We start from the raw sequence: 27,250 nt of genomic DNA, 5'->3' as shown, positions 1-27,250 counted from the left end.
GATGTTAAACAATAATACTTTTTGTGACCTTTTGTATATGGCAGTTAAAACTTTTATTTAAAAATGAATTTTAATATTTTAAAATATATATTACAATATATAGATGATTTGATGGATAATTTGTATAAAAAAATTCATAAGTTTATCTAATACTATACATTTAATATTCTTGTATTTTTTACAACTATCTCAGGACTTCCTTGGAAACAAGAAAAAGCCTTTCAACTGATCCACGCAGGTAAAATATATCAAATATTTTTTTAAAAAAAGATGGAGTAGTAGAATTAATTTCAATAATCATGAACGTCATACAAGTTCAATATAATATTGACAATAAATTTCACTGTCATCAGCACAAATAAAGCCAAACTTACAGTCCTTTCTCTCAATGTGTTATGGAGAGTCATTTTGTAGAACAGGATATAAGCTACTATGGACACTAATGAAAAGGTGAGTGGAGTGTTATGAATCTGAAAAATTACGGTAAGGCAGCTTTCCATGTTTTTTAGGCCAGAGGTCCCCAACCTTGGTCACTTTATGACTTGTGGACATGCTGGCTGAGGATTTCTGGAGTTGAAGTCCACAAGTCATAAAGTGGCCAAGGTTGGGGACCCCTGTAATTTAAGACACTGCAGTATTACCCATAGTAATCCTAAGAAATGGTTGAAATGTACTGTAGTAAATTGCCATACGAGAAAGGAATCTCCCCACAAATCATCTACAGACTGTTATTACGAATAACTCCTGCACTGTAGTGGGAAATTCAACTTAGAAAAGAAGATGCTTCTCAGATGACCTTAAATATAGCCTGTGCTTTTTTAAAAAAATAAATAAAAATCAAAATAATAATTTAATAAAATTCTATTTGAAGAATGTTCTGCTGAAGCTGTGTTTCATTAAATCAAACATATTAGCAGGCAGTATGTTTAAAATGGTTCGTATTATTGCAAAACATGCTGGAGAAATCAATTGGAACACGGTGTTTTTCAATAGAATCTATTGAAGTGGTTTGTCATTGAGATATAAATAATCTCGTGGACTTCATTTTCTGTAACTAAAGGAGTGGAGGAGAAAGTTTGTGTTTGACAGTGTTAGAAGACACTGTGTGCAGTCATTGTCAATAAAATCCCATCATCCATTGACCCATTAAATAACTTCTTTTTGTCCAATGGCCTTTCTTCATTTAAGAGAGGAATGTCAAACTCGCGACGTCACGTGACGTATTGGGACTTTTTCCCATTGCCGGCAATGGAGTGGGCGCAGTTTCGGCGTGACGCATCTGGCCCAAGGACCGGCAGTTTGATATGCCTGATCTAAGATATACTTTTCATTTAGTCTTTTTCAAAATTTACTCTGACAGTGTTCCGTTGCAGCACAGGTTATACAGTCTATCCCAACTATCTTCTTAATAGTCAGACTATTTTGGCATAATAAAGGTTTTTTATCTATCTGTATGAAAGGTTTGAAAAAAACAGGAAATGAATCAGCAGTCTTTTGAAATGCTAACATTGCTCCAAACATTCATGCTGCATTTTTTGAAGTTAATGATTACATAACTACAGGTTGTCCTCAACTTACAATTATTCATTTAGTCAATATTTGAAGTTTCAGTGGCACTACAAAAAATAACTTATTATCAGTCCTTACACTTATAACCATCTCATGGTCACATGATCAAAATTTTGGTGCTTGGCAACTGGTAGGTGTTTATAAAGGATGCATATCCTAGGATCACATAATCATCTTTTGCAACTTTCCAGCTGACTTCTAGCAAGCAAAGACAATGGGAGAAGCCAGATTTGCCTAATAACAGGATGATTCACTTAATAGTTGCAGTTATTTGTTTAAAAACCACATAAAATTGGGTGTGACTCACTTAACAATTGCCTTGCACAGCAAGAGAAATTCTGGCCCCAATAGTACAGTAGTTGTAAGGTGAAAATTACATGTACAATTAACTTTTGTGTTGTTAATGAGGTACAGTGTATGCGTGAATGGTAAATACATATTAGAAAAAGAAAACTATCAATTTTAAAAATGGTGAATGTTTCCAGATGGTAAAACAACATTTCCTGCATAATTTTTAAGCTCTAATCTAATTCAGTATTATTACAGTGATTTTGAATATTGCTTTATCCATCTGTAGTCTAGTGAAAATCAAGCCATATTTCTTTGTAGTAAAGAGAACAGAATTGAAATTGGGAAAACTTGCATTGGATCTTTTGTCTACAAAGGTGAATTTATATTTGTGATTAATGGATATCACATAAAAGAGGAAGCTCCTGTATCCACATCAGTGCAAATTTTCAACCCTAAATTTTGCTGTTAGATTTATATTCATTCCTTTGTTCTATGGATGGCATGTCTATGTGCTTAAACCATGTATTTGCAATTTTTCTAATCAGATACTCTCTAAGCCAGGGGTGCCCAATCCCTGGGCTGTGGTCCACTTCTAGGCTTTGAGACGTTCAGAACCAGGCTGCGGAAATATTGGGCTAGTGTGCATGCATGCACATCCTCACTTGCATGAGCAGTGGGAAAGCATGTGCTCACATGCTCCATTTGCATGAGCAATGGGCACATGTGTCTGTTACCTCACACAAATGGAACTGCATGCACACACGGGCTTGCCTGCCCCTCACACGAAACCATCCCCTTGCTGGTCCACAAAACCAGAAAGGTTGGAGAATTCTGCTCTAAGCAATTTAGATTCTTATTCTTTCCACGTCTCTAGCAAGCCAATTGTGTTTTCTTTACTCTCTTGTTATGTTTTCAACCAACCATTTATGCCACATAACAGAATAATTGCTCCAAATCACATTCAGAGTGCTGTGAATCTTTTCACAGACTTATCTCTGGTTCTTCCATTATCACTGGAGCATGACATGCAATTACCAGCACTCTACCAATTTCTATTTTCATATTCATATACAATAACCTGGATTATACCAGTTCATACTTTGGGATATTTTAGTTCTTCCGTTCATAATTAACTCTACATTTCACTTCCTGATGACTCTACTCTCAAAATAAGACCACCTTCATTCAGATCTTTTGCATCCTTACTCCTAATTTTGCAAATGCGTATCTATTTTTATTTCTTTCAACTCATTCATTACAGTATGTATACTTTTTATCATTTATTCCTCTTACATTGAAAGTCACAGTCTTCTGTATTATATTTTGAACCCCTAGATATTAAGACAGGCTTAATTGGATAGTTCAGTGGGTGGAGGTGATAAAATTTGAGGTAGCACTCCAGCAGAATAATCATAATTAATCCAGATCTGCTTATGCATTAATTTAAAAAATTGAAAGAACTGTAGGTGAGCATGGGTACCATTATTCTCTCTTTTGCTTCCCCCTCAACCTAGATATTAGAGCCTGTGAGAAATTAAAGTGAGTGGAATGCAATAGGGTACAGCATACTACCCAAGATCATCATGCACTAGACTACTTTATGGTGCCCAAATGGGCCTCTTCTCCAATTTTCCTCCATTAGAACTTGTTCAATCCAAATTTCCAAATGTCTCTCTAATTCACTCTGAGATTGGAGACAGGCCTCATAAAGTAGAGAGTAGAGTGTGAGTGGCTATACTCAACTATTGGCTCAAACTATCCTTTTTCCCTTTGGCCTTGACCTATTAACTATGAGAGATGATTTTCAGTCCACATGGAACAAAGCAGTGGTAACTAAAATCTCGACTTTGGGTTCTCTCCAACTGGTAGACATTACCAGTTGGATCTAACCAGGTCCCCAATCTTTATTGCTCATGAATCCAACAGGTACTCTGCTTCTCCTGTGACACTCCAAAGGCTTCCGTCTTGTGTGAGTGTAGCTGCGGGATCATGTACCGGTCTGCCACGCAAGCAGCCCAGTTTACCCTCTCCTCCCCCACCAAGCCAGACTGACAAGCCGGCTGCCCTTGATGTTCCAAAAGCAGAGCTATGAGAGCAGAGGCTGAGTGGGATGAGATCGCCCTGCTCAGTTTCGCTGACTCACTTGCACAGGACACCCAATCCATTTTTGAAGTGTTGGGGAGCCTCGATGAGTCTGAAAAAGCATGAGATCGCACCCCCAAAGGCTTCTCTGTGCCAAAATCATTTGCAAATGGCCGAAAGGCTTCAAGGGGAGCGATATCACTCAGCTTCAGGCCTTACATCCCTTTGCAAAAGCTTTTGGCACGGAGAAGACGGAAGGAGCTGAGATCGTGCCCCAAAGACTTGTCTTCTCTCGCATGAATGGAGCTGTGCGTGCACGTATGTGCGCCAGCCTGCTGCTCACGTGGCCCGGTTCCCCTCCTCCCAAGCTTGGCCCCCAAGCTTGCATAAAAATAGTAATTTTAATAGTAATAGTAATTTTATTAAAATTACAATTCAAAAGATAAAATGAATACAAACTAAAAAAGAAAAGAGTGAAAATAAAAAATAGAAAAGGAAAAATAAGAATACAATAAAGAAAAAGAAAAGAAGTATATATAAAGAAATAGCTTCTCCCTTCATCACAAGTATAAATAATTCTGATAACTTACTATGTTCTTCCCATATTGCATCTCTTATCTATAAACAAATCCTTAAAGCTTTATTGTTCAGTCCTAATCAGCAAAAGTCCATGTAAGGGCTACCACAGATAATATGTTTATTTTAATTTTGATGAAAGAATCCAACTTTATATTCCTCCCTTTTATTTTTAACAATAATAATTTTTAGTTCTTTCAGTTGTCCTAGCACTAGATTTTTTTTAAAAAAATTATTTGTCCCTTCTCACAACATTTTTCAAAGATTTAGCAAATATATTTTGTAAATCCAATGTAGGAAAGTTATCCATATCTTGGTTTCCCTGTAAGACATCAACCAGCTTAGTGTAGCATCTTTTTCATACCATTCTCGCATTCTGTCATTTTTAAATCCATTTTTCAGATCAATCTCTCATCAGGAAAAACATTTTCCTTTATTTTTTATTTTTTATTAAATTTGTTGTCCACCCATCTTATCACAGGATAACATATTCTTCTTTTATAACATCTTTTATACACAGTCTATCTATAGAGATAGATACTTTAAAATTAAATTCTGAGTCCATTTAAAAAAATATCCTTCAAGTTGTCCAATGTTACAATATTCTGCTTCATTGTTGCAAGTCAAGTCTGACTGTTGTACTCCTTTCATCTCTAGTTTCCTTTAGTTTCCTCTAGTGTCCAATTTTTAAAGTCTTATCATGCTGTGTTTTCTTTAAAAAAGTCAAAAACATTTTTCCATGGGAAAGATGCTTATTATTAATTCCAAAATCTTATTTCTAATCCATTCTAGTTGTTTGTAAATTTGTAAATTTCCAAAATCAAAGCACTAATCTGCCTTTTACTGTTTATTTTTTTTAAAATTAAATCCTTAAACTTGCATTTAAATTTGATTTCACTAAGATTAAAGGAAACTCACTGGTGCTTGTAAAATGTATTGATCCAAAGCTTCTAATTGGCTGAGAAATAATTAACCAATTTACAAAAGTGATTTGGGAAGGAACTTTGCAAACTCATTATCCTTTTTGAAGGTGCCAACTGTGATTTGAGCAAAATGAAAGTTATTCCTTCATCTCCCAGAGTTTTAAACCTGCCAGAGATCAATGTCTTGCAGGAACAACAGTCTGGAGCACTTGTGGGCAATCTCAATTCCTCTCCTTGTCTGGAGAGAAATTACAAACAACTGGTCTATTCACCAGCTCTTTATTCCACCACAGTCATTTCCTCAGTTCATCTTTTCTTCCCCAGAATTTCCATGAAAATTCCATTATAACATACTGAGTACGGCATATGCAAAAAGTTTAAAATAACTGGACAAGGTTAATCAAATTTTATTATTCATTTCACATAAAAAAATTATTAAGAGGTTTTTTCCTATCTTTGTCATTTTCAATTATCTTTCATTATGAATTGAAGGAGAGACATCTTCAAGCTTATGCTGTCCTTAACTCATAGAATATTCTCTCTCTACCAGTGTAGGCCAGTGAAGCTTTGCCTCTGCATAACTGATTGCTAAGGCAACCATTCTTTTAGAAGAGATGTACTATACTTTTGAGCCTATTCATTGGAGCTGCTTTTTAATGGCCTGTTAGAGTACTCTACCCTCGTTTGCTGTCAACCACTGAATTCTGCAAATGAATATACAGCAGTTGAACGCAGCTTGCTGTGCATCACAATGCAGGAGCTGTACCACATCCAAAAGTTAGTATGCTTTTTAGACTGGGAATTTGAAGACAAAGAAAGTAGTGGGAAATGCCTTTTCAGAGAACTGGTTTTATATTCAGACAGAATGTGAGATGAAATTTAATGTATTTTACTAGTTTATATTCCAGAGGAAAAGAGAGACTGTAATTTAAATTGGCTGCATATACATCACTCAAAAAAGTCCACCATTAACATTTTCTTTAAATATATGTAATATAGTATGCATTAGAAACTAATTTATAAAATGCGGAATTTTTCAGCCATTGAGTAGTTCTATTTAAAACACAGAGCGATAAACTTTTCTTTCTTGCTCATGAATACAGGTAACAAAATATGGCTGTTCTGAAATTTCCGCTTTCAACTCTTGAAGATTACATTTGGTAGTAAAAAACATTTGCAGAATTAGGGTGCCCAAATGTTTAGATGAAATAGCATATGGGAAAGTGGGGGTAAACAGTTATTACTTTTTTGTGGGGAGGAAAGAGTAGTATTATCTTATCATGTAGCATCTCCTCAAGGAAGAGCATATGAATAGGGGGGGAAATCACTTTGAAAAACTTTATGCTTTTATCGTGAAGATAAAAGTGAACAGAGATAGGCCCTAAAGTCTGTTCCTAATACTTTAGTCAACATTTTGAATAATAGCAGTTTACAAATGCAGAGTATCTACTTCCCTACAGATGGTCTGGATTCTATTGTTAATTATAGCCTTGATATGTTCCACTGAGGTCATAACGATTAGACACTAAGAAAGAACTCCATTTTTAACCTGGACAGCAACTATCTCTAGAACACTTTTTCAGGAAGAAGAAATTAAGAGCCAATTATGTAGTCTAATGGGTATCTGCAGTGATGGTCACTGGACATGACTCAGTGATTGGTCTCAGATTGCACATTAATAGAGATGGGACTGATGCCAAGCAAAAAAATATTCAAGCTTCCCAACTCTCCAGACCAGACCCTTTTCTAGTCTTTGAGTATGCATGTCATAAAAATCTGTAAGAAGAACTGCCTGATTTTCAGATTCTGCATGAATAATCACAGCTTCACATCAATACTAATATACTAGAAAAAATTCAACCTTGACTTGCAATTTAGTAATGTTTGTTCCAAAATTATGAACATTTTTACCTTTGGAAAAGTTTTTTCATACTGACCAGTCCATTCTCAATACTGGCCTTTTTGTAATACTTAGTTTGATGATATTAATTACGAATACCTAGCAAATCAGATCAATCATATTTAGTCTTGATTAAGTTTTCTCCAACCTATTGCTTCCTTTATGTATTGTGTGTATTGCCTAATAACTTTAGAATCTGTGTCAGATTATCCCAGTCACATTGGGATAATCATGTAATCCAGTAAGGATTACAGGATTTAAGATTAGATTGCATAATCTTAAAATTTGCAATTTGGTTTTGTTTAATCATCTTGCACGAACCTAACAATTGAACTATAATTTCAGTATATACTGTATTCAATAATTTATGGTTAAAACGAGCCATGGTTTAACATAACCATAAAGACAGGGTCAGATGCTCATCCTTTGGCTCCAAAGAGATGGTAGCCTGCACAAAGTTATCTTCTTGTTATCATTTGATATATTTAACAAAGCAGCCCCAAAATTCAATTGCATAAATATCAGTATGATATTAAATACATAATGGGAAAGACAGTCACTACAACATACATATAGAGATTTGTAAGGATGACATAACATTTTTGCTTTTTGAAAGCTGAAGAACATTTCTTCACATTATCCCTTACCATTCCACTATGATTGTGTTTTTTGTTTTACTTTACTGACTTGAGCTACTATATAATTTGTGGATGGGTTTACGTTATTTTACATCATTTAACTCCCCCCTTACTCCCCCACCTCTTGTAATTATTGGGTTTCCATTCATACTGTAAAATGAATTGGCATTGCAGTGATTCATGATTGCTTTTTATTTCTTGTGGTCATGATTTTGAGGTTAGGTTTGTCCTGAAATATCATCACCTTGTTACATGGATAGAGTATAGTGTATCTTTTCTAGAATATATTTTTGGAACATTTATTCTTTGCATATTTTTATGCCATGCACCTGTCATGCATGTAACGGAAGCTGCACATTTTTTAAAAAAAGACAAGAAAATGCAGATATGCGTAGTCTCTTAAGGCTCCAACTAGCTTGAGGTTTCCAAGAACAGTAAATGGAAGCTGCTTTTATCATTCCTGCTTCACTCAAAAGATTCAAATAGCAAATGCTTCTAATATTAAAGTTCCTTCTTTCAAGCCACCTCTTTTCTAATTGCTTCTGTGGTCCCCTTAGAATAAAATTCCACTGTAACTAAATGAGGACTAGCTGCTGTTAATTAGCCTCACCCCAAATTCAATCTTCACTGATGAGATTGCTAAGAGTGTCTCAGTATTGCTTGTTATACATGCATTATATCTCTGGAAGCCAATGAGAAACTGTCATCAGGCTTCCATTTTAGATTTTATCAATGTGTTCCTGTTGCCATAACAACCAGAATCAACCTATCTCTGGGAGGCTTTATCCTACTGGCTTTTATAGCTGGGAGCGTGCCCCACTGTGCACCATGTGGTTCAGATGATTAGTTTTTCTTCAGAGAGACCTAACTGGCAAAGTGTGTTGGGATTAAGATAAGCATAATTTATTTTGTGAGTGGGGAGGGTCCACACTTCTGTGTGTCACTTCCTACCTCTCTTCTCTTCCTAATCATAAAGAGACTAACATTTTTCTATGTGCTGGCAGACAATGGAGCAGATGTGATTCACAACAGGAGGAGCAGGCTTTTTTTTTAAAAAAGTTATATTTAGCTTAGTTGCAGAACTGAGGAGTTTTTTTATATTATATTCTCTATATCTGTTTGTCCTCAACAGACTGGAATATTTGCTTGCCTTTTACTCAAGAATTGTGAATTTTCCTGATGTTTTTGTAGGGGCCCTCAAGAAACCTGACTGGAATATTTACTAATTGCTTAAGATTTTTGGAATGGTCTAAATTGGCAGAATTTTTTCTTCTTTTTCTGTTTCTAATGCCAATCACTGGTTGTCTGAAAGAGTGGTGGGAAAATTAACTGAAATCAAAAGAAACATGGATCAGAAAATGAATTTGTAGCCTTTGTACTATTGTCTCTTTGTATTAAAGGACAGCACTGTAGCTATGCAGGTGCAGTACCATGTGGATAAAGAGCTGGCATACATTGATAGCAACAAGAAAACAGGCTGCTTTCTCTTAAACGAGGGGAGGGAAATTAACTCTAATACTGTTTGGCCTTTTTCTCCATTAAGACGTGTGATAGTCTGTTATTAAAGATTACAAGCAAGGTTTCACTTGCTGCAGCTCAGTTGTTTTAAAATGCTGAAGTTAAAGGCCTTCTGTTTGGATTATTGGCAGTTTCTCTGTCTTCAGCCTCTTCACGGTTTCTATAAAAGGTAAGCAGATGTTGAATCTAAAATCTTGCCGAAACTGAATGTCTCCAAGCTGCTCAGCTCACTTGCTGTAAGGCACTTTTACATGGAGAAGAAAGGGGTGTGGTGGGGAAAATTAATGCAGACTTATTACAATGGTTGAAAATCTGCTTGTTCCCCTTTAACTGTCTGTGGTGATTATGGTTCTTGCTATCCCCAGATGCTGCGATACCGTGTTGTGTTCATACACATTTAATTTAAAATAGAAATCTGCTAATTATTTGTTTTAATTCATAATTAATTTTCTTGGACAGGGAAGAATGTTCACTGCTGCTAAATTTTACCTATTACACATTGTGCTTGGTTTGGGAGAAGGTGGGAATTTATAGAGTATAGATTAATGTTGCTGCAAGGAAAAAGTTTAATAGACCAGTTTTTTTAATATGGTACAAAATCAAATGCTGTCCATAGTTGTTCTGACAGAAGGCAGAAGTGATAAATGGGAAGGATGGTTGAAAGTAATGAGACTGAGTGTTGAGTGCATTGTTCTTGCCAAAGTCATGGAACAGCAAAATAAGCAATTTAATTAGACATGTATGCTGCACTGATGGCTTTTTTTAAGTCTCACTATTGAGAATAGCTTCTTAATTAGAATAACACATAGTTCAATATTCATAATGCTTGAAAGCTATTTTTAACAAAATCAAGCAACCATTAATACATTAATTTTGTGTCATAAAATAAGAGATATGCAAGATTAGTAATTTCAAATTTATGATACCAATATTGCAAAGGAAATTTGCAGTTTTTAAGAAATTATGTCTTTTAAAATAAACTCTCTTATATAGTTCTGAATTTACAGCTTTTTGTTGAAGATATAATATTTAAACTCCTATTTAAAGTTTTATCTTGAAGAATTTCTTGCATCTGACATTACTTTTTGATCCACGTATGCAGTTTCTATATTATTTTAGCTAAAAATGTTTCAACATCAAATCATTAAACATTTACTATTTATATGCATTTTTTATTCATGGCTAATTTCTGTCTAATTGACATTATCTTAAATGAATGAGAAAAAATCTAAACTTTTTCTTTTTGTTCTACTCATGGTCATTTTTATCTTTATATATTTAGAGCTTATCCTGCAAATGAAATGGGCTGGATTTACACACAAAATGAAAAATGTATTGCTAAAATAAATAAATGACATTAAAGTCTTAAAAGTTTTGAATTGTGAGTTGTAATAGAATATTTAAGTTAAACCTTTTGTTTCTTAAAACTAAGAAAAAGTGTGAATACCAGGTAACAGAGAATGTATAATTAGTATAAAAATATATTAGAAATATATTTCTAGACACACACAGTTCTTCATTTGAATTTTTAAATCTTTGATTTAAATGCTCTTGGGAATGTGCCTGAAGGCCATTTAGAATATGTGTCTGTGAGAGAGAGAGGGGGGGAAGGAACGAGTGTCTCTGTGTGTGAATTGTATGATCTGAATTGGAAATTAGTACACTCTTTCATTTACACATTATTTATGGAGCGATGGATAATAAAAGGTTTAGGAGTCTTTCTGTCCTGTAAGTGGGTAGATGTTTGCCTCTAAATGCTATGATCTAACATGCAGATGAATGAATTCGTTAGATTAAGTGCACTTAGAACAGTTGCAAGTCGTAGAAAATAATTTGACAATCTGGTATGTTCAGAAAGCATGCTTAATGAAGTCATAGAGAAAAAAATCTAGCAAATACATTAACACAACAAACTGTTATTGTCAAGTTTGGTTAGATTTGTTTTTTAATACAACTGAGGGTATTATTATACCAGCTCAGTCTCTTTAGATAGTTTATGGTTAATATGTTGTACAAACATAAAAAATTGGTTAGCATGTAATCAACTTGAACATGTGTCAATGTAGCCTCTGTCTACTATATTTTACTACCACATCCTGAATCAAGCAGAAGAAAACATTGGTGGAAAGTGTTATAAGACAACTAGAAAAATATAGTTAAATGTGATAACAGTACTGCAGTGACAATGAAATTATCTGCTTAAAATATGAATTTGGACATTACAATATATTTTTCAGAATATTTCAATAATTGATCTACTGCTGATCTAAAAACAAATTTGCCTGAAATGTAACATGCAGATTTTTAAGATATGCTGGAAAGACACAAAACTGCTTTCAATTAAGTCATTACCTTTTGAAGAACAGTGAAAAATTATATAAAATGTGAAAGACAGTTTAATGATTACTCTGAGCATACTTTAATGCTATTCGTTTTAAACAAGATTCCTGATTAGTTAAAATATAGGATGCAATGCATACTTGAATAACTTTTGATTAATTCCAGACAGAAGTAAAAGCTAGTAAAGTAATGAAGACAATGACAGTATTGCTGACAGCAAGGACATCTGGCAGACTTTTCCTTTGTTATCCAAAGAGAAGTTATTATAACCATATAGTTGTCAATAATTGTTTTACCATAAGCAACATTCTTATTGTGGTACAAAATATCCATTATAAACTAGTGAGGCAGAAAGATTCAATAGATTTCATCATAGTGTCTTAATTAACATGAACTGTATCTCCACTCCATGCTCCCCAAAAGAGAGTAAAAGTAAAGCTTAAATCAGAAATAAATGGGCAGTGGGCTGGGAGGAAAGGTATAGAAAGAATCACAGAGGATAGTAGGGTAATGATGCTAAGTGGCAAGGCCATCATGCAGCCAATGAGACTAGGACTATTTTTTCCTCACTGTAACTGTGTTAAATCTATTTTTATAGATTGACCCTTTCAAACAGTATTACCAATTTTTACCAGTAATGATGAGAGGGTTTGAAAGCTTCTCCCCTTCCATCCATTGAGCCCTATCTATTCTTTAGGGAATGTCATAGAAACTGACTGTAAAACCTTTATCTTCTCCTATAGTTTGACATCCTTGGCAAAAGTGTATGTTTTAAGCATTGTTCCCACATACAGTAATGTAATTGGTAGCAAGGATAGAATGGGGGGAATCCTTCTTTCATTTTTTGCATATGATTGCTGACTGAACTGCAGCTCTAAACAAATTCATGGATGGAAGACAATTTTTGGAGAAGTGAAGGCATAAAATGTTCCCTGGCATGTTTTTGAATTACCAGCCAGCTAATGATTTGACTAGTGTAACACCAATATGTTATTTTTAAGCCCAGAAATATGAAACTTATTTCTGTAGAGCTATGTAGCCAAATATTGTTTTTTAAAAAATATGGACATAAATAGTATAGAATTATCATACTTTAAAAAATAATCTTAAATTGTTGTTTAAATATGTTCTATATTATTATGTTCCCAAAAATTTGAATCATATGCATGCATTCACTATACACATGCGTACACATCCTTATATTTAAGAGTACTGTTACTAATGTTTGATAAAAATTCTCCTTTTTTCTTCAATTGGTAATAAAGCTTTATTTATTTTTTGTTTTATTTTCATTGTATTATTCTCTACTGAAGTCTAGACTAAGGTTAGAGATCACTTGTATGTTTTTCTGTAATTTAAAGTATTCAGATATCCACTTTATCTGATGCATTGAATTACAGCCCACTGCAGCATGTGTAAAAAAACACTTAATCAACTGCATTTGTGTTATGGCTATAATGTGTGTACAACAGCTTACTTGTAATAATCAAAATGAAAATTGTGTAATTAATGCCATATTGAAAATAAAGGAAATATCACAAAATATACAAATATCAAACCCTTAACTTTCTTCCAAAATCAATGGATTAAAGGATGCTTTGCATTCTATGCCAGAATGTTATTAATAAAAACTTTCCATGAGAAAGAGTTAACATTCCTGCTGAAAAACCAGAATAGTTACTAAAAGGAACAGTATCGTCTTAATACAGTCAATACCACAGCTTTTTCCAGAAATATGGTGTAAATTAATAGAAATTCATGACACGCTGATGGCAATTCCCCTGCAAATTATGGTTATGACAGGAACTATCACAATGCAGAGCCAATTTTCTACAACACTGATGAATGCAATAATGTTTTATGTCTACATTTTGCTGGGATCCATAAATATTTTAATTTGCATATGTAGAATGGATATGTAATACATAATGCAATTGCATTGGAAGTCTGGTTCAGACAGTTCCTTGAGATTTTGTAAAGCATGGTCTTCTCTTAATGTTTCCTCTTTGAGTGTGCCTTGATTTTGGCATAAAGATCCAGCTTATTAATTAATATATCTAATTATATTTATGGCACTTGTGCTTAACACTTATTTTTAATTCTAAAAATAATTCTGGCTCATAGCTTTCCCTGACACTTCTCAGTATCCCAAATCATAGTTTATGGAAACGGAAATGTATATTTAACTTCAGAAGTATCAAACCAGCATGACAGTAAAAGAGGACCTGCACATTCTGCAGAAAGTATGCAAGTCTTATCACCATTTCTCTGCCCTTGCCTTCCTTGAAGGTCTAATTTCCACTCCATCTTCATTATATTCATGCTGTATTTGCTCAGTAGAGGCTACCAAAGTAGTAATTAGCCTTAATTTAGCTTTAACCTAAAATAGAAAAGGTTTCATTCTCATCTATTTTGTTTCATTTAAGTCATTAATGTTTGTTTAGATTCCTTATCATGTAAGGAAGTGATGTAATAGTGCAGAGAGGTTAGCTAATTTTAAATGGAATATATTATTTGAACTTGCAATTATATAATCAGTAGTAATTATTACATTGATTAGATAAAAAAAGGAACTCGGGTTATAACATACTGAGTTGTGTATCCTTTTTAAACTATTTTGGACATTGCTAAATAAATATTTCCTATTTAATATAGAAGTAATTATTAAAATACATACGGTATTATAGCAAAATATAGTAAGCTTGATTCCTTATTTCAAATTCTTTTTAGTTATGTTTTTGAGTTAAAGAACAGCATGGTTTAATATAAAGAACACACTTGTTTCTATAGAGTCTATGACAGTTTGCCATGGCCAACTTGCCACAGGACAACTCATCGCGGGGCAAAAGTTACACTAGTATCAAAGAAATTGTGGAAAAGAATCATTAAAGAAAGGATGCAAGAGGAAGAACAGAATGAAATGTAAATGGTAAAAATTAAAATAATGTTTAATTTATTTTAAATAGAAATGTTAAATTATTGTGCCATGAGTTGTCCCACGGTGATTTGGACCTGGCAAGTTGTCCCACAGCAACTTGGCCATGGTGAGTTGGCCACAGTGAGTTGGCTGTGTCAAGTTATCCCATTCTCGTTTCTATATGATATACCTTCTATAAAATAGAAAGCTGTTAGAGATCATCTAGAATACTATTCATTGTGATTTGGAATGATTACATTTAGGGAAGGGATGAGAAATTTACTGACAACAATAGGTGAAAAAGTTAAAAACACTTTTAATGGCTACATCTACTGTACTTATAGATTTTGAGGCCAACTTCCTCCTTTCTTGCAGACAGTTTCTATGTGTGTATTGCTGAATTCAGTAGATTTTTTCCACAAATAAATATGCCTCCTGAGAGATTAATATCAACTAGATCCCAATCAAAACTGACTTATAACTATATTGTCCTCTTTATGGCATCTATGTGTTTTGTGTGAGACAATGGAATGATGTAAAACAAAAAGGCAATGGATCTATTATAGATTTAGTTTAGTGTCAGGATTCCTGGGAACAAATGATTTCTTTTTGCTTGAGAGCAAGTTTGTGAATCATAGTGTCTGCAGTATATCTCTCCAAGGAAGGTAGTGTTAAATAAAATTTATTGTAGCTGCAGAGCAGCTGAGCATTCGTATCCTCCTTTCCCTCCTTTCTAGAATAGACCATAGTTCTGTGTTATTTTTATATGTAGTCTACATTCTGCAGAGTTTATATTATGATAAAATAATATGGAGATAATCTAAACAAACTTCTAAGCAGCATGTATAGAGCAAATGCATAAATAACATAAAGATTTTTAACCTCTTTCCATGCATACCATTACATGCAATCCTTGCCATTTGTAACTATGATCCACTACCTACATTATAATAAAATGCATAACGAATATTTGCCACTTCATTAACATTGAAAAATGCAATTGGAATGACTGTATATATTATGGATTTTTTAACTTTATAAAATAGAAAAATTAAAATTGTATTTTCTTCACAATTTTGAATGCTAGTCTCTAAGACTTATCCAAGTAGAAAATTGGTAATGAGCAGGAGCCATGAGTCTAGGGGGATCTCCAAATTTCACACCAACTCAGTCTGGGGAAGTGTCACCCTAACCAGAGTCCGAGGTTAATTATCATCTGGGCCTGGGGTATGTGTGAAATCCAGAGCCATTCTGTCTTGCTAGGTTAGGATTGAGTCAAAGCCAGTTCTTCTCCAGTCAGAACCTTACAACTTCCAGACACTTGGCCAAGACCACTACAGCACTTATCTGGCTAGGGTTGGAAGTATACAATGGAATATCATCAATATACTGATGATGATGATGAATCCCATACCAATGGATAACTTCCTTCAGCAGTTTCATGTATGTAGACATTTGAAAGGAGAGGTGAAAGACTCAAGCACTGAGGCATCCCACATTGCAAGGCCTAGTAGCTCAACTTGTTCTCTTCCACCAACTGTAACTGGCTGCAGATGAAAGAGGAGAGTCATTGTTACAGAGTGCTTTTCAGTCCCAACCCCCAAAGGTGTTCCAGAAGGATTTAATGGTCGATGGTATCAAAAACCATTGAGAGATCCAGGGTGGGCAGGATGATTGCACACATGCCCATTCTGAGCCCTTCAAAGGTCATAAAAAAGGTGACCAATGCTGTTTTAGTGCTATGCCCTGACCTGAACCTAGATAGAAAAGAGTTCAAATAATCCACTTCATCCAGGGTGTTTTGTAACTGTGTGCCAACCCCGCTCTCAACAACCTTCCCTATATATAGATTGGGTAAAAGTTATCTAACACTGTTGGATTCAAGGATAGCTTCTAGAAAAGGAGGTGCCCCATTGCCTCCTTCAGCATAGGAGGTACCACTCCCTGTCATTAGGCGGCCATAATCACCCCTTGGACCCGACCACATGCCATCTCCCAGAAGATTTAAACAAGCAGGTGGGGCATGGGTCCAGAACTCAGGTGGCTGAGCTCACAGTTTCACAGCTATTTTGAAGACAGGCTATCTCCTGGGTAGTGGGTTCCAAACCATATAATTCTTATTTGGCTAGTGTAGACCCAAAGTATGTTGCCTTATGACTTTTCAGTATTAGTCAACTCTGAGGAAGAATAAAATTGTTTTGTTTGGAAATAAAAACTGAAACAAGCATCCTATAGCAGTTACATTTCAGGTCAATATCAAAGATCATGGCTAATTTTCTCCTTGGCATAATATTATGCCTTGGGAGACAAGGATATAGTCTCCTTCTGATCAATGTTCTTCGAGTTCTTAGATGAGGCAGTGTGTTCTGATCTTTAGTACTTCTGTTCTAGAATAACTCAGTAAGGAAGGGAGCGCTTCATTTGGCAAGGAAGACCAAAACAAATTCTCTGCAACTCTTCTGTCTCTGACCAATTTTAGAAAGACAAGCCTATAGAAAATCACTGACTTTTTGAGATAAAATTACATAATCTACATCTAGTTACCCCCATTCCAATTCCAATTGCTGGGACATTGCCAAGTATCATTTATTTTAACTAAAGGAGATACAACTCAGTATTACTCTGCATACTTATTGTGTCACAAACATAGTTCCTTGGATCAGGCTAGCTAGGATCATCTAATCCAGAACACTATCTTCCTCTTATAGCAGTACAGGACAATTATGATTATTGCAGACATTTGATTGGGATGCTTGTGAACATGAGCATTTGCGGTTGCATGAATTTACAGTTCTTCCCTCAATCTTCCTGCCAATATAAGAAAAAGACAAAACACTAGTAGCTGTTCTTTGTCTCTGTTAAAGTATCTTGCTATATAAAGTAAGTTTGCACTACAACTTCTGTATCTCTGAAAAATAAAGTAATGTAATGAAGTTAGTCCCAAAGATGCTTTTCAAAAGGCAACTGGACTTCTTTTTTTCTTGAAAATGTTTCATTTCTCATCCAAGAAGCTTCTTGGATGAGAAGTGAAATGTCTTCAAGGAAAAAAAACCCCAAAGAAGTCCAGTTGCCTTTTAAAAAGCAGCTTTGGGACAACCGTGACTTGGGTGATTGAGAATCTCCAGAGATGTAATGAACTTAGGATCTACATCCCTGGCCAGCAGGAAAATTGTTGTCCCAATGTGTCATTAAAATCCAATACAAATGACAGCATGTATTTTATATTTTCAAATAGAGAAGAAATTCAAAAGGAGAATCTTAAGGGTGGAGTATTTTTACAGATATATGATCTCATTATCAGACCATTTCCTACTCAGTTTTGAACTTTGTGATTTTCCCCCACCCAAAGTTTTAGGAGTTTATTAAATTTATTTTCTCCAAATGACTAATAGAATCTGTTGGATTTCCGAAAGTCCATAGGGACTTGATACAAATGATGCTCCTATTGATATCCTATCAATCTAAGGGATACAGAACTGACCTGGGCAATTGACATCTCTGTTTATAAGATCCCTTTTCCTCTTCCAGAGTTCATGAAAGTTCTACATATTTATCCAAGGTAAGGACAATAAAATTAGATGGTATGATAGCTAGAATACAAATGAAAGAAAACTGAAGTTCTCATTCAATATAAAACCTGTATATCCATTAGAGCCAATTGCAGTCTAGCCTAATGAAAGAAGAAAACAGTTGATTATACCACTGCTGGAATGTTAAAATTTCAAAATTATGTTGATTAAGATTCCACATACTGGTTTCATAGCTTCTGCTAGCTAGTGCACAGTCAGCTCTCTCATCCATGATGTAATGGTGCGTGAGAGGGCTGACTTTACTTGCACTGCTGAAGCATGAAGTGGGGGATGTCCCCTCTTAGAGATGTATCCTGCCAAGCGTGAATGGCATGTGCCATTAACCCAAAGATGGGTTAGGATATAGCCATTGTCATCTGAGAAACTGAAGACTTCTAGGGTCAATAATCTAGAGATAGCAAGTTGGGAGGAACCCTTACAGGGGCGGGCTGAGGAGTTTAGTCATCATCTGGCAGACAAAATCACTCAGATCCGGACCGGTTTGGACTCTGACTGGGCAGAGTCTGACATGGAGGAATCGAGCGGTCTTGAGCATGGTATCTGGACTGAGTTTGACCCTGTTTCCCCCGATGACGTGGACAGGATCATGAGGAGACTGAGCTCCACCACTTGTTCACTGGACCCGTGCCCCTCCTGGCTGGTTTATGCGGCCTGGGAGGAGACACAAGGCTGGTTCCAGGCAGTAATAACTGCTTCCTTGAAGGAGGGCATCTTTCCCGCCTCCTTGAAGCAGGCAGTGGTGAGACCCCTCCTCAAGAAGCCTGCCCTGGACCCGGCTGTTTTAAATAACTACCGTCTGGTCTCCAACCTTCGCTTTTTGGCGAAGGTTGTTGAGAGTGTGGTGGCGCATCAGCTTCCTCTGTTCCTGGAGGAAACTGATTATCTTGACCTGTACCAATCGGGTTTCAGGCCCAGGTACAGCACGGAGATGGCATTGGTCGCGCTGGTGAATGATCTCTGGTGGGCTCGGGACAGGGGATGTTCCTCTGTCCTAGTTCTATTAGACCTCTCAGTGGCTTTCGATACCATCGACCATGGTATCCTACTGTGGCGTCTCAGGGGGTTGGGAGTGGGAGGCACTGTTTTACAGTGGTTCTCCTCCTATCTCCTGGGCTGCTCGCAGTCGGTGTTGACGGGAGGGCAGAGGTCCGCCCCGAGGTCTCTCATTTGTGGAGTCCCTCAGGGGTCGGTCCTCTCTCCCCTCCTGTTCAACATCTACATGAAACCGCTGGGTGAGCTCATTCATGGTTTCGGGGTGGGGTATCATCAGTACGCTGATGATACCCAACTTTTTATTTCCACCCCGAACCACCCCAGTGATGCACTCGGCGTGATGTCCCGTTGCCTGGAGGCGGTCCAGGTTTGGATGGGGAGAAACAGGGTTCGTCTCAATCCTGCCAAGACTGAGTGGCTGTGCATACCGGCATCTCAGGTTAGCCAGGTTGTTCCATCATTAATGATGGGGTGAGGTGTTACCTCCCGTCGATAGGGCTCGCAACTTGGGCGTCCTCTTGGATTCACGGTTCAGCTTTGAAGACCATATAGGAGCCGTGACCAGGGAGGCTTTTGTCCAGGTTTGCCTGGTGCGCCAGCTGCGGCCCTATCTGGACCGAGATGCCCTACGCACAGTCACCCATGTGCTCGTGACCTCCCGGCTAGATTACTGCAACGGTCTCTACATGGGGCTGCCCTTGAGGACCACTCGGAGGCTTCAACTGGTGCAGAATGCAGCCGCGTGAGTTGTGATGGGAGTTTCCTGATACTCCCGTGTAACACCTCTTCTCCGCGAGCTGCATTGGCTTCCGGTTGCCCTCCGGGTGAGATTCAAGGTGCTGGTAATGACCTATAAAGCCCTAAATGGCTTGGGTCCAGATTATCTAAGGGAACACCTGCTGCCGGAATCAACTTCCCATTGTCCTGTGCACTCCCACAGGGAGGGCCTTCTCAGGGTACCACCGGTTAAGGAATGCCGGCGGGTTATTCCCAGGGGAAGAGCGTTCTCTGTGGGCGCGCTGGCCCTATGTAACCAACTTCCCACGGAACTTAGGACTGCCCCCGACCTTCGTTCATTTCGCCGGGACCTGAAAACTTGGCTCTTCGAGCTGTCTGGCCCAGACTGAGGGGCTTTAATTTTTAATTGGGTTTTAGTTTTAAATTTCGGGGACTTGAATTAATTAATTGTTTTAACTGATTTTAATTTTTGTATGTTATGCTTTTAATTTTCCCTGTAAACCGCCCTGAGTCCTACGGGAATAGGGCGGTATATAAATTTAATAAAATAAATAATTTATCAATTTAAACGAAGGGATCAAAGGGGATTATTGCATGTTTACCAGCCTCCCTGATATACAGCAACCTCTCTACCTGAATACTTTAAAGTTGTGTCAGATTTTAACTTGCCATCCCTGGGTACAGATATTCCTTGGACCTGATCCAAATTTCTTCTGGACCACCTCTGGGGAGAACAAAGGAAATGTTAGATCTGCTTTTTATCCTGGGGCAATGGCAATGTGGACTTGAGAGATATTACCATCAGTTCCTTGATATGGACAGAGCAAACTTTTTTTCCTTCAAATAATTTTATTAAGAATTATACACAAAAAGAATAAAAATCTATGCAAATTACAAAAAAAATACAAGCATAAAAATACCAAATGTCAAGGTGGGGGGAATTAAAATAGGGTACTAGAGATGGAAAAGAAAAGTAGCTTCTCCCTTCATGTCAGCAGGTAAAAACAGTTTTAACAGCTTACCACCATCTTTAAATAAAACAAAAACTCTTTTGTCCCTATAGCTCACCTCTTAGGATGGAAAACAAAATCAAAATGCTAATCAATCAGTCTTTGGCAGCAAACGTTCAATAAGAGGAATCACATATAACTATATTCTTCATAATCATGTTTGTCTCTTAGATAAGAAAGCAAAGTCCAAATACCATGTCAATCAATCTTTGTCAACAAAAGTCCAGTAAGGGCAGCCAGATTTTCCTTGTTTAACCCTGATTGAAAAAGCCAATATTATAAATCTGCCCTGACTTTTTTTTAAAAAAAATATTCTTTAACCCTTTAAAAAAAGTCATAGGAATAATTTGCTGTTCATCTGTGTTTCAAGGTAAAAATACCGTATATACTTGAGTATAAGCCGAATTTTTCAGCCCACTTTTTGGGCTGAAAAATTCCACTTCGGCTTATACTCCAGTCAACAAAAAAACTTACCGAGGACTTGTGCGCGGCCGAGGCTTTGGTGCTTCCGGGATCGCGCGCACCTCTCCCAAGCCACCGCCGTCCGCAGACCTGCCGAAGTTTGGGGAGGTTTGGGGAGGTGCGCGCGCACCTCCCCAAACCTCCCCAAACGTCGGCAGGTCTCCGGACCTCCGTGCCCTGCCTGCCTGCTTCTTTCTGCTGCGGAAAGAAGCAGGCAAGCAGGGCGCGGAGGTCTGCTTTCCGCAGCGGAAAGAAGCAGGCAAGCAGGGCGCGGAGGTCCGGAGACCTGCCGACGTTTGGGGAGGTTTGGGGAGGTGCGCTGCGGAAAGAAGCAGACCTCCGCGCCCTGCTTGCCTGCTTCTTTCCGCAGCGGAAAGAAGCAGACCTCCGCGCCCTGCCTGCCTGCTTCTTTCCGCTGCGGAAAGAAGCAGACCTCCGCGCCCTGCTTGCCTGCTTCTTTCCGCTGCGGAAAGAAGCAGACCTCCGTGCCCTGCCTGCCTGCGCGCACCTCCCCAAACTTCGGCAGGTCTCCGGACGGCGGCGGCTTGGGAGAGGTGCGCGCGATCCTGGAAGCACCGAAGCAAGTCCTCGGTAAGCTCCGGGCGGTCACTTGCTTCACGTCTCCTGAGGGAAGGGGGGGCGACTGGAGCGGGCGTGTTTCCTCGCCTGCTGGGCGCCGCGATTTGCCCGGGGAACGCGCGGGCCCCGAATGGCAGCATGGAGCAAGGAAGCGGACAGCCAGGGTTTCCCCGAGAGCCGCGGCCACACAGGGTATTCCTGTGTATTCAGGCTTGCAAAATGGCGGATCGAGCCTCTGCTGGCGGCAGAGGCTTGCAGAGCGCGGATCCAGCCTCCGCCGGCGGCGGAGGCTTGCAGAACGGCGGATCGGCTTATACTCGAGTCAACAACTTTTTCCAGTTTTTGGGGGTGAAATTGGGGGTCTCGGCTTATACTCGAGTCGGCTTATACTCAAGTATATACGGTAATTCAGAACATTAACACATTTAATTTGTATCCATAAGTAAAATGTATTCTTTTGTTCATTACTTCTAAAAAAAAGTCCTTCCAAATCTGAGAGAGCTTTTTTATGTATCTAGAAGAAAAAAAATTATCCAAATCAATTTCCTGATTTAATGTTTATTCATCTCCTTCAGGGAGTAAACTATCCATCAGATTCATTTGTATTACATTTAATTCTCTCTTCAAATTAATTTTATAAACATCCATTGCAGCTCATTCTTGTTTTATAACTTCATTAGAACATGCTCTGTGAAACCTATCAAGTGTTTCAAGTGTTTAATCCATTCTGTCAAAAAAAATTAGCTGAAATGCATTCAAAAATTTGCACTAAGGATTTCTGCTCTAATTTCTTTATCCTCTGGCTCTAGTGTCCAGCTTTAAGGTCTCCTTATCATAAAAAAACCTGAAAACAATCTTCACTTTCCTATGAGAAAATAACTTCTAAATAATTCAAAACCATAATTCCAAATCCCTCTGGCCCCTTAATCTGTTATTAACTTTTTAAAATCCATATACTAAGTCCCATTTTGCTGCATAGTCTTGTAAAATCATTTACTTTTAAAAAGTTTTACACCATCATCTTTTAAGAAGAGGGAAACTCACCTAATAAATGAAGTAAACCCTTGCCAGTCTGTCAGTCTTAATCTATCTAATATGCAAAGAATAAAAAACACCCCAAAAGTGATTAAGATATAAGGCTTAGTTGAGCTTAGTTTCCATAAAGGCAGCTTTGCAAGTTTAAGCTTGATGTAAATCCCAGCTCTCAGCTACTTCACTCCTAAGTCGACCATGAAAACAGTTTCCATAGTTTACTCATAAGGAGTTGCCATCCAGAGCCATATTGATGATCTCGACCATGAGTCTTCAAAAGAATTCTGGGAATTGAAGTCCACAAGTCATAAAAGGGCTAAGTTTGAAGACCCTGACCTTGACTATCTTTTCTTTGTACCAGAGAGATTACACTTACTTGGATCAAACTTCTAGCAGTGATTCCTCTCCCCAAAGTTATGTTGCTAGCTAGCAAAAGTCAAAAAGGCATCCACATCCCATGTAGCTTATAGGTCACTCTGTTGATGGAGTTCTCTGAGAAGGTATCCCATTGCAGAGAGGTTGAACCAGTTCAAGTATCCCAATACCACCTACAGCATCTGATGGACTGTATTAGATTCCAGAGGGACTTTGAGCCAGACAATCTCTCAGTCCAGTGTTGTTCTGAGGGACATAAGAGGCACAAGTATTAATGTTTTCACTATTTTGAGTTTAGATACATAGATGATAGATAGATAGATAGATAGATAGATAGATAGATAGATAGATAGATAGATAGATAGATAGATAGCTGTTTTGAAAGAGATAGTTATGAAACTTCTCCTTAAGTGCTATTGCTAGACCCAATTTCATCCAGTCTCTTAACATTTCCTTTTTACTAAATGGTAGCTCATTTATTGTGGCCTGCCTAGACTTTCAGCAGCTTTCATTAGTCATGGTATTCTTCAGCATAGGGGATTGGATATGAGGTATGCATGATGCTTCAATAATTGTTCTCCTTTGTTTCAGTCTGCTTCTAGTCAGTATTGATAATGGGAAAGAGATTGAGACCTCTACTTTCTGGGTTTCTCAGAGCTCTACCATCCCCTAGTCCACAGGCAACCCGCGGCTCTAGAGCCACATGCGGCTCTTTCAGCCTTCTCCTGTGGCTCCCAGTTTACAGAGAGAGAAAGAGACAGAGAGAGGCACTTGCACTTCCCTTCTCTCTCTCTCTCTCTCTCTCTCTCTCTCTCTCTCTCTGTGTGTGTGTGTGTGTGTGTGTGTGTGTGTGTGTGTGTGTGTAAAACTCACGCTGTTCTCTGAGAAGCTGACAAATGTATTGGGCGGGGCTCCTGCCTTTGCTGCGTCTCCACAGGAAGCAGGAGAAAGCAGGGCAGGAGAGCCAGCCCAATAAGAATGTGTGTCAGCTTGTCCGAGAACAGTGTGAAGCCAGCTTGCCAGGTGAGCAGAAGATCAGAGAGAGGGAGGGAGGGAGAGAGGGGGGGGCAGGAGGAGAGAGTCTTAAATTGGCCAAGTTTGAAGAACCCTGATCTAGGGTCTTGAAAATGGTCATACTTTCATTAGTACGATTGATATTATTGTTCTCTTTACAAATTAATTTACAAGACCAATGGTAATAAGGGGAAAAAACCTTCACAATGTTGACAGAAAGCTCTGACCTACAGTATGAAGCTTTGTTTCTCAGAAAAACAAAACAAGGATTATAATATAAAGGCATTCTTGTTCAGAAAATGGCTTGAATTTGGCCCTTTGTTTCTCAATACTATAGTATTACAAATACTTATCTTTGTCCCTACAATCCATAAGAATCTGGATGAGTTTTCTATTTCACTTTGCATGAAAAGTGTTCCATGAAATCCACAAGCAACAAGAACAGAAGGATCTCTTATTAGATTTCTAATTGTATATAATGATGGCACAGGCAAAATGGTTCTTGAAAGAATTACTATTCAGCAGTAAAGGAAATATTACATATACTTTACTTATACTATATATACTGTAACACAGTGTTGGGATTCAGCCAGTTTGCACCAGTTCGGCAGAACCAGTAGCTAATTTTTTGTTGCCCATGCCCAGAATGGACTTCAGGAAGCAGCCTCCACAGAGAGAACCAGTTGTTCACATATTTGAATCCCACCACTATTGTAACATATTTGTCACATATACTATGCATAATGAGTAATCAATAGTGCTTAAAGTGCAACATTTCTTTCATTATTTTAGCTTGGTAAAATAAATGAATTACCAAACAGGGTTTATCTCTAGTTTGTCCCTTTTCATTTAAGCTTTTCCTTTTGAGTAGCTTTTCAATAACAGACTTCCCCTACTGACTGATATTTCATATAATATTGGGAGTGTAGATTGTCATTCCTGTAATATGTGTTCATATCCAGCATTGGAATATTAGTCATACTTTTTCTGGCACAGGACTTCATTACATTAGGCAAAAGTGTTGGGGTGTTTACACTACTGCCTTATGAATTAATTTTGTTTCCTATTCCTAAAACAGTTGTGGTTCTAGCAAATAATGTCCTGGAACCATAGAAATAAATAACCAATAACAGTTACTTCCTTAGTCATCTGTACCAAGGATTTGTTACTTTCCAAACAGAGCTGGATTTACTAGTTAGTGAGTAATGTAAATACTGAAGAAGGCAGTAATTTGAGATCTCAGATGGGAAAACTGGCTTCCCTCTGTGAGTTGCAGAGTTTAAGCCAGCAGACGTTAGGGAATCATTGTGAGATCATGAATCAGAGCTTGACTGCCTCCTGAAACTTGGCTAACTTTTGCTCTACAACTGCTAAATGTGCTACTTTATTTGGCTCTTCGGAACAAGTGTGCTTTTTCCAGTTCTTCTGAGGTGGTCATGACGGGAGATGGCAGTGCAGTGTGGAATCTAATGTGGAAATACTGCATTTCAGTCAGGACAATCAGGTACTATTTGAAAGTTACAGCCTGTCCTGTGGGCTCAGTCTGTTTGTCTAGGGCAATGTTCCATTCTGTTGGCTTTCTGTACAGTACAGCAAATGCTGACTGAAGAAGAGTGTTATTATTTTCCTTCAGTTGTGCTGGGTGTCAAACTGTGTTTAAATGTTTAACTCCTTTGAATGGATAGCACTTACAGGCACTGCAAGTGAACTTTGTAGGATATAAGTAAAAGCATAGGAGTAACTTAATATATTCCTTTGGGTAGTATTGTCAGAGTCTTACTTGATGCTCTGTATGTTTTTAAAACGGGCTATCCATTTGAGTACAGCAGACTGTGGCTGCTGCGCAACAATCCTTTCCTTTTTCTTCTGACCTGTTTGTTACATTGAATGTTTTTCTAAGCTCTGATCCTGTATCTTTGAAAGAAGCTGATGTGAGGAAGGACACCACTAAGCAAGTACTTGGAATGGCTCAGGGGGTTTCTTCCTTATTTGTTTCATGCTATGATTTCTTTAAACTGTGGCATGTGTTTTGCATGGGAATTTTGTAGCCGTCACCCTCAAGGAAATACATGGTCTAAATAATCACTGTAGTTCACACTGTAATTATTAACTGTGGTAAAGAAATAGCCTGGTCTGGATATTTGCATGACTTTTCACATTTATTTAAACACATAAGAGGCTTTAAGGAAAAAAAAAATCTGTTGTAGCTGTAGATCCCAAGGGGTCCAAAGGGCAAAGGGTTACTTAATATATAAAGTAGGATTGATTGCTTGAGCTTTCTTTTCATAAATGTAAAGAATAGTTTTGGTCAGGATTAGAGGCACTACTGGTGTGACTATGGAATAGTGAAATAGTTTCCATTATCCTAAGAATATTAACTCTGACCTTCAGGATATAAAAAAAATATACCCTAGAATATATGCACAAAAAATAAACAGTAAGGTGGAAGCAGTGAGTCATACACAAGTAAAAGCACTGCAGATTTAAAGAGGATTGGTATTTGTTTATATAGCTGACAAATAACTATTTCTATCTTTGCTACAGAAAAAAAGATATAAATGTCTGGATTAAATTTAGATTTACCATGTTTTCAAGTATGGTGATGTTTTAGCTACGCCCCTATCACTGCATTCCAAACTAATGATCTAGATACAGGTCTTTAAATATTTGGAATAAAGTGTTAGTATAAAATGTTAGATGTCA

General features: G+C 37.5%; 1 protein-coding gene across 6 annotated transcripts in view; it reads left to right on the top strand.

The window, feature by feature from the left end:
* Window positions 1–27,250, top strand: part of IQSEC1 (IQ motif and Sec7 domain ArfGEF 1) — a 332,174-nt gene that overhangs the window by 149,367 nt on the left and 155,557 nt on the right. For 3 of the 6 annotated variants that reach the window (XM_081317423.1, XM_081317421.1, XM_081317425.1), the window contains exon 3: window positions 194–238. The exons of 2 other annotated variants lie outside the window; for them this stretch is intronic. In XM_081317423.1, the coding sequence (XP_081173549.1) occupies window positions 194–238 (45 nt within the window). Of the gene's footprint in view, window positions 1–193; window positions 239–24,478; window positions 24,557–27,250 lie in introns of those variants that run through there. One more of the 6 variants, XM_081317426.1, reaches the window with a different exon arrangement.

The sequence above is a fragment of the Vipera berus genome (assembly GCF_964194415.1).
Source record: "Vipera berus genome assembly, chromosome: 2".
NCBI lineage: Eukaryota > Metazoa > Chordata > Lepidosauria > Squamata > Viperidae > Vipera > Vipera berus.
The sequence above is the reverse complement of the archived record's forward strand: the minus strand, read 5'-3'. Positions and strand labels throughout refer to the sequence as shown.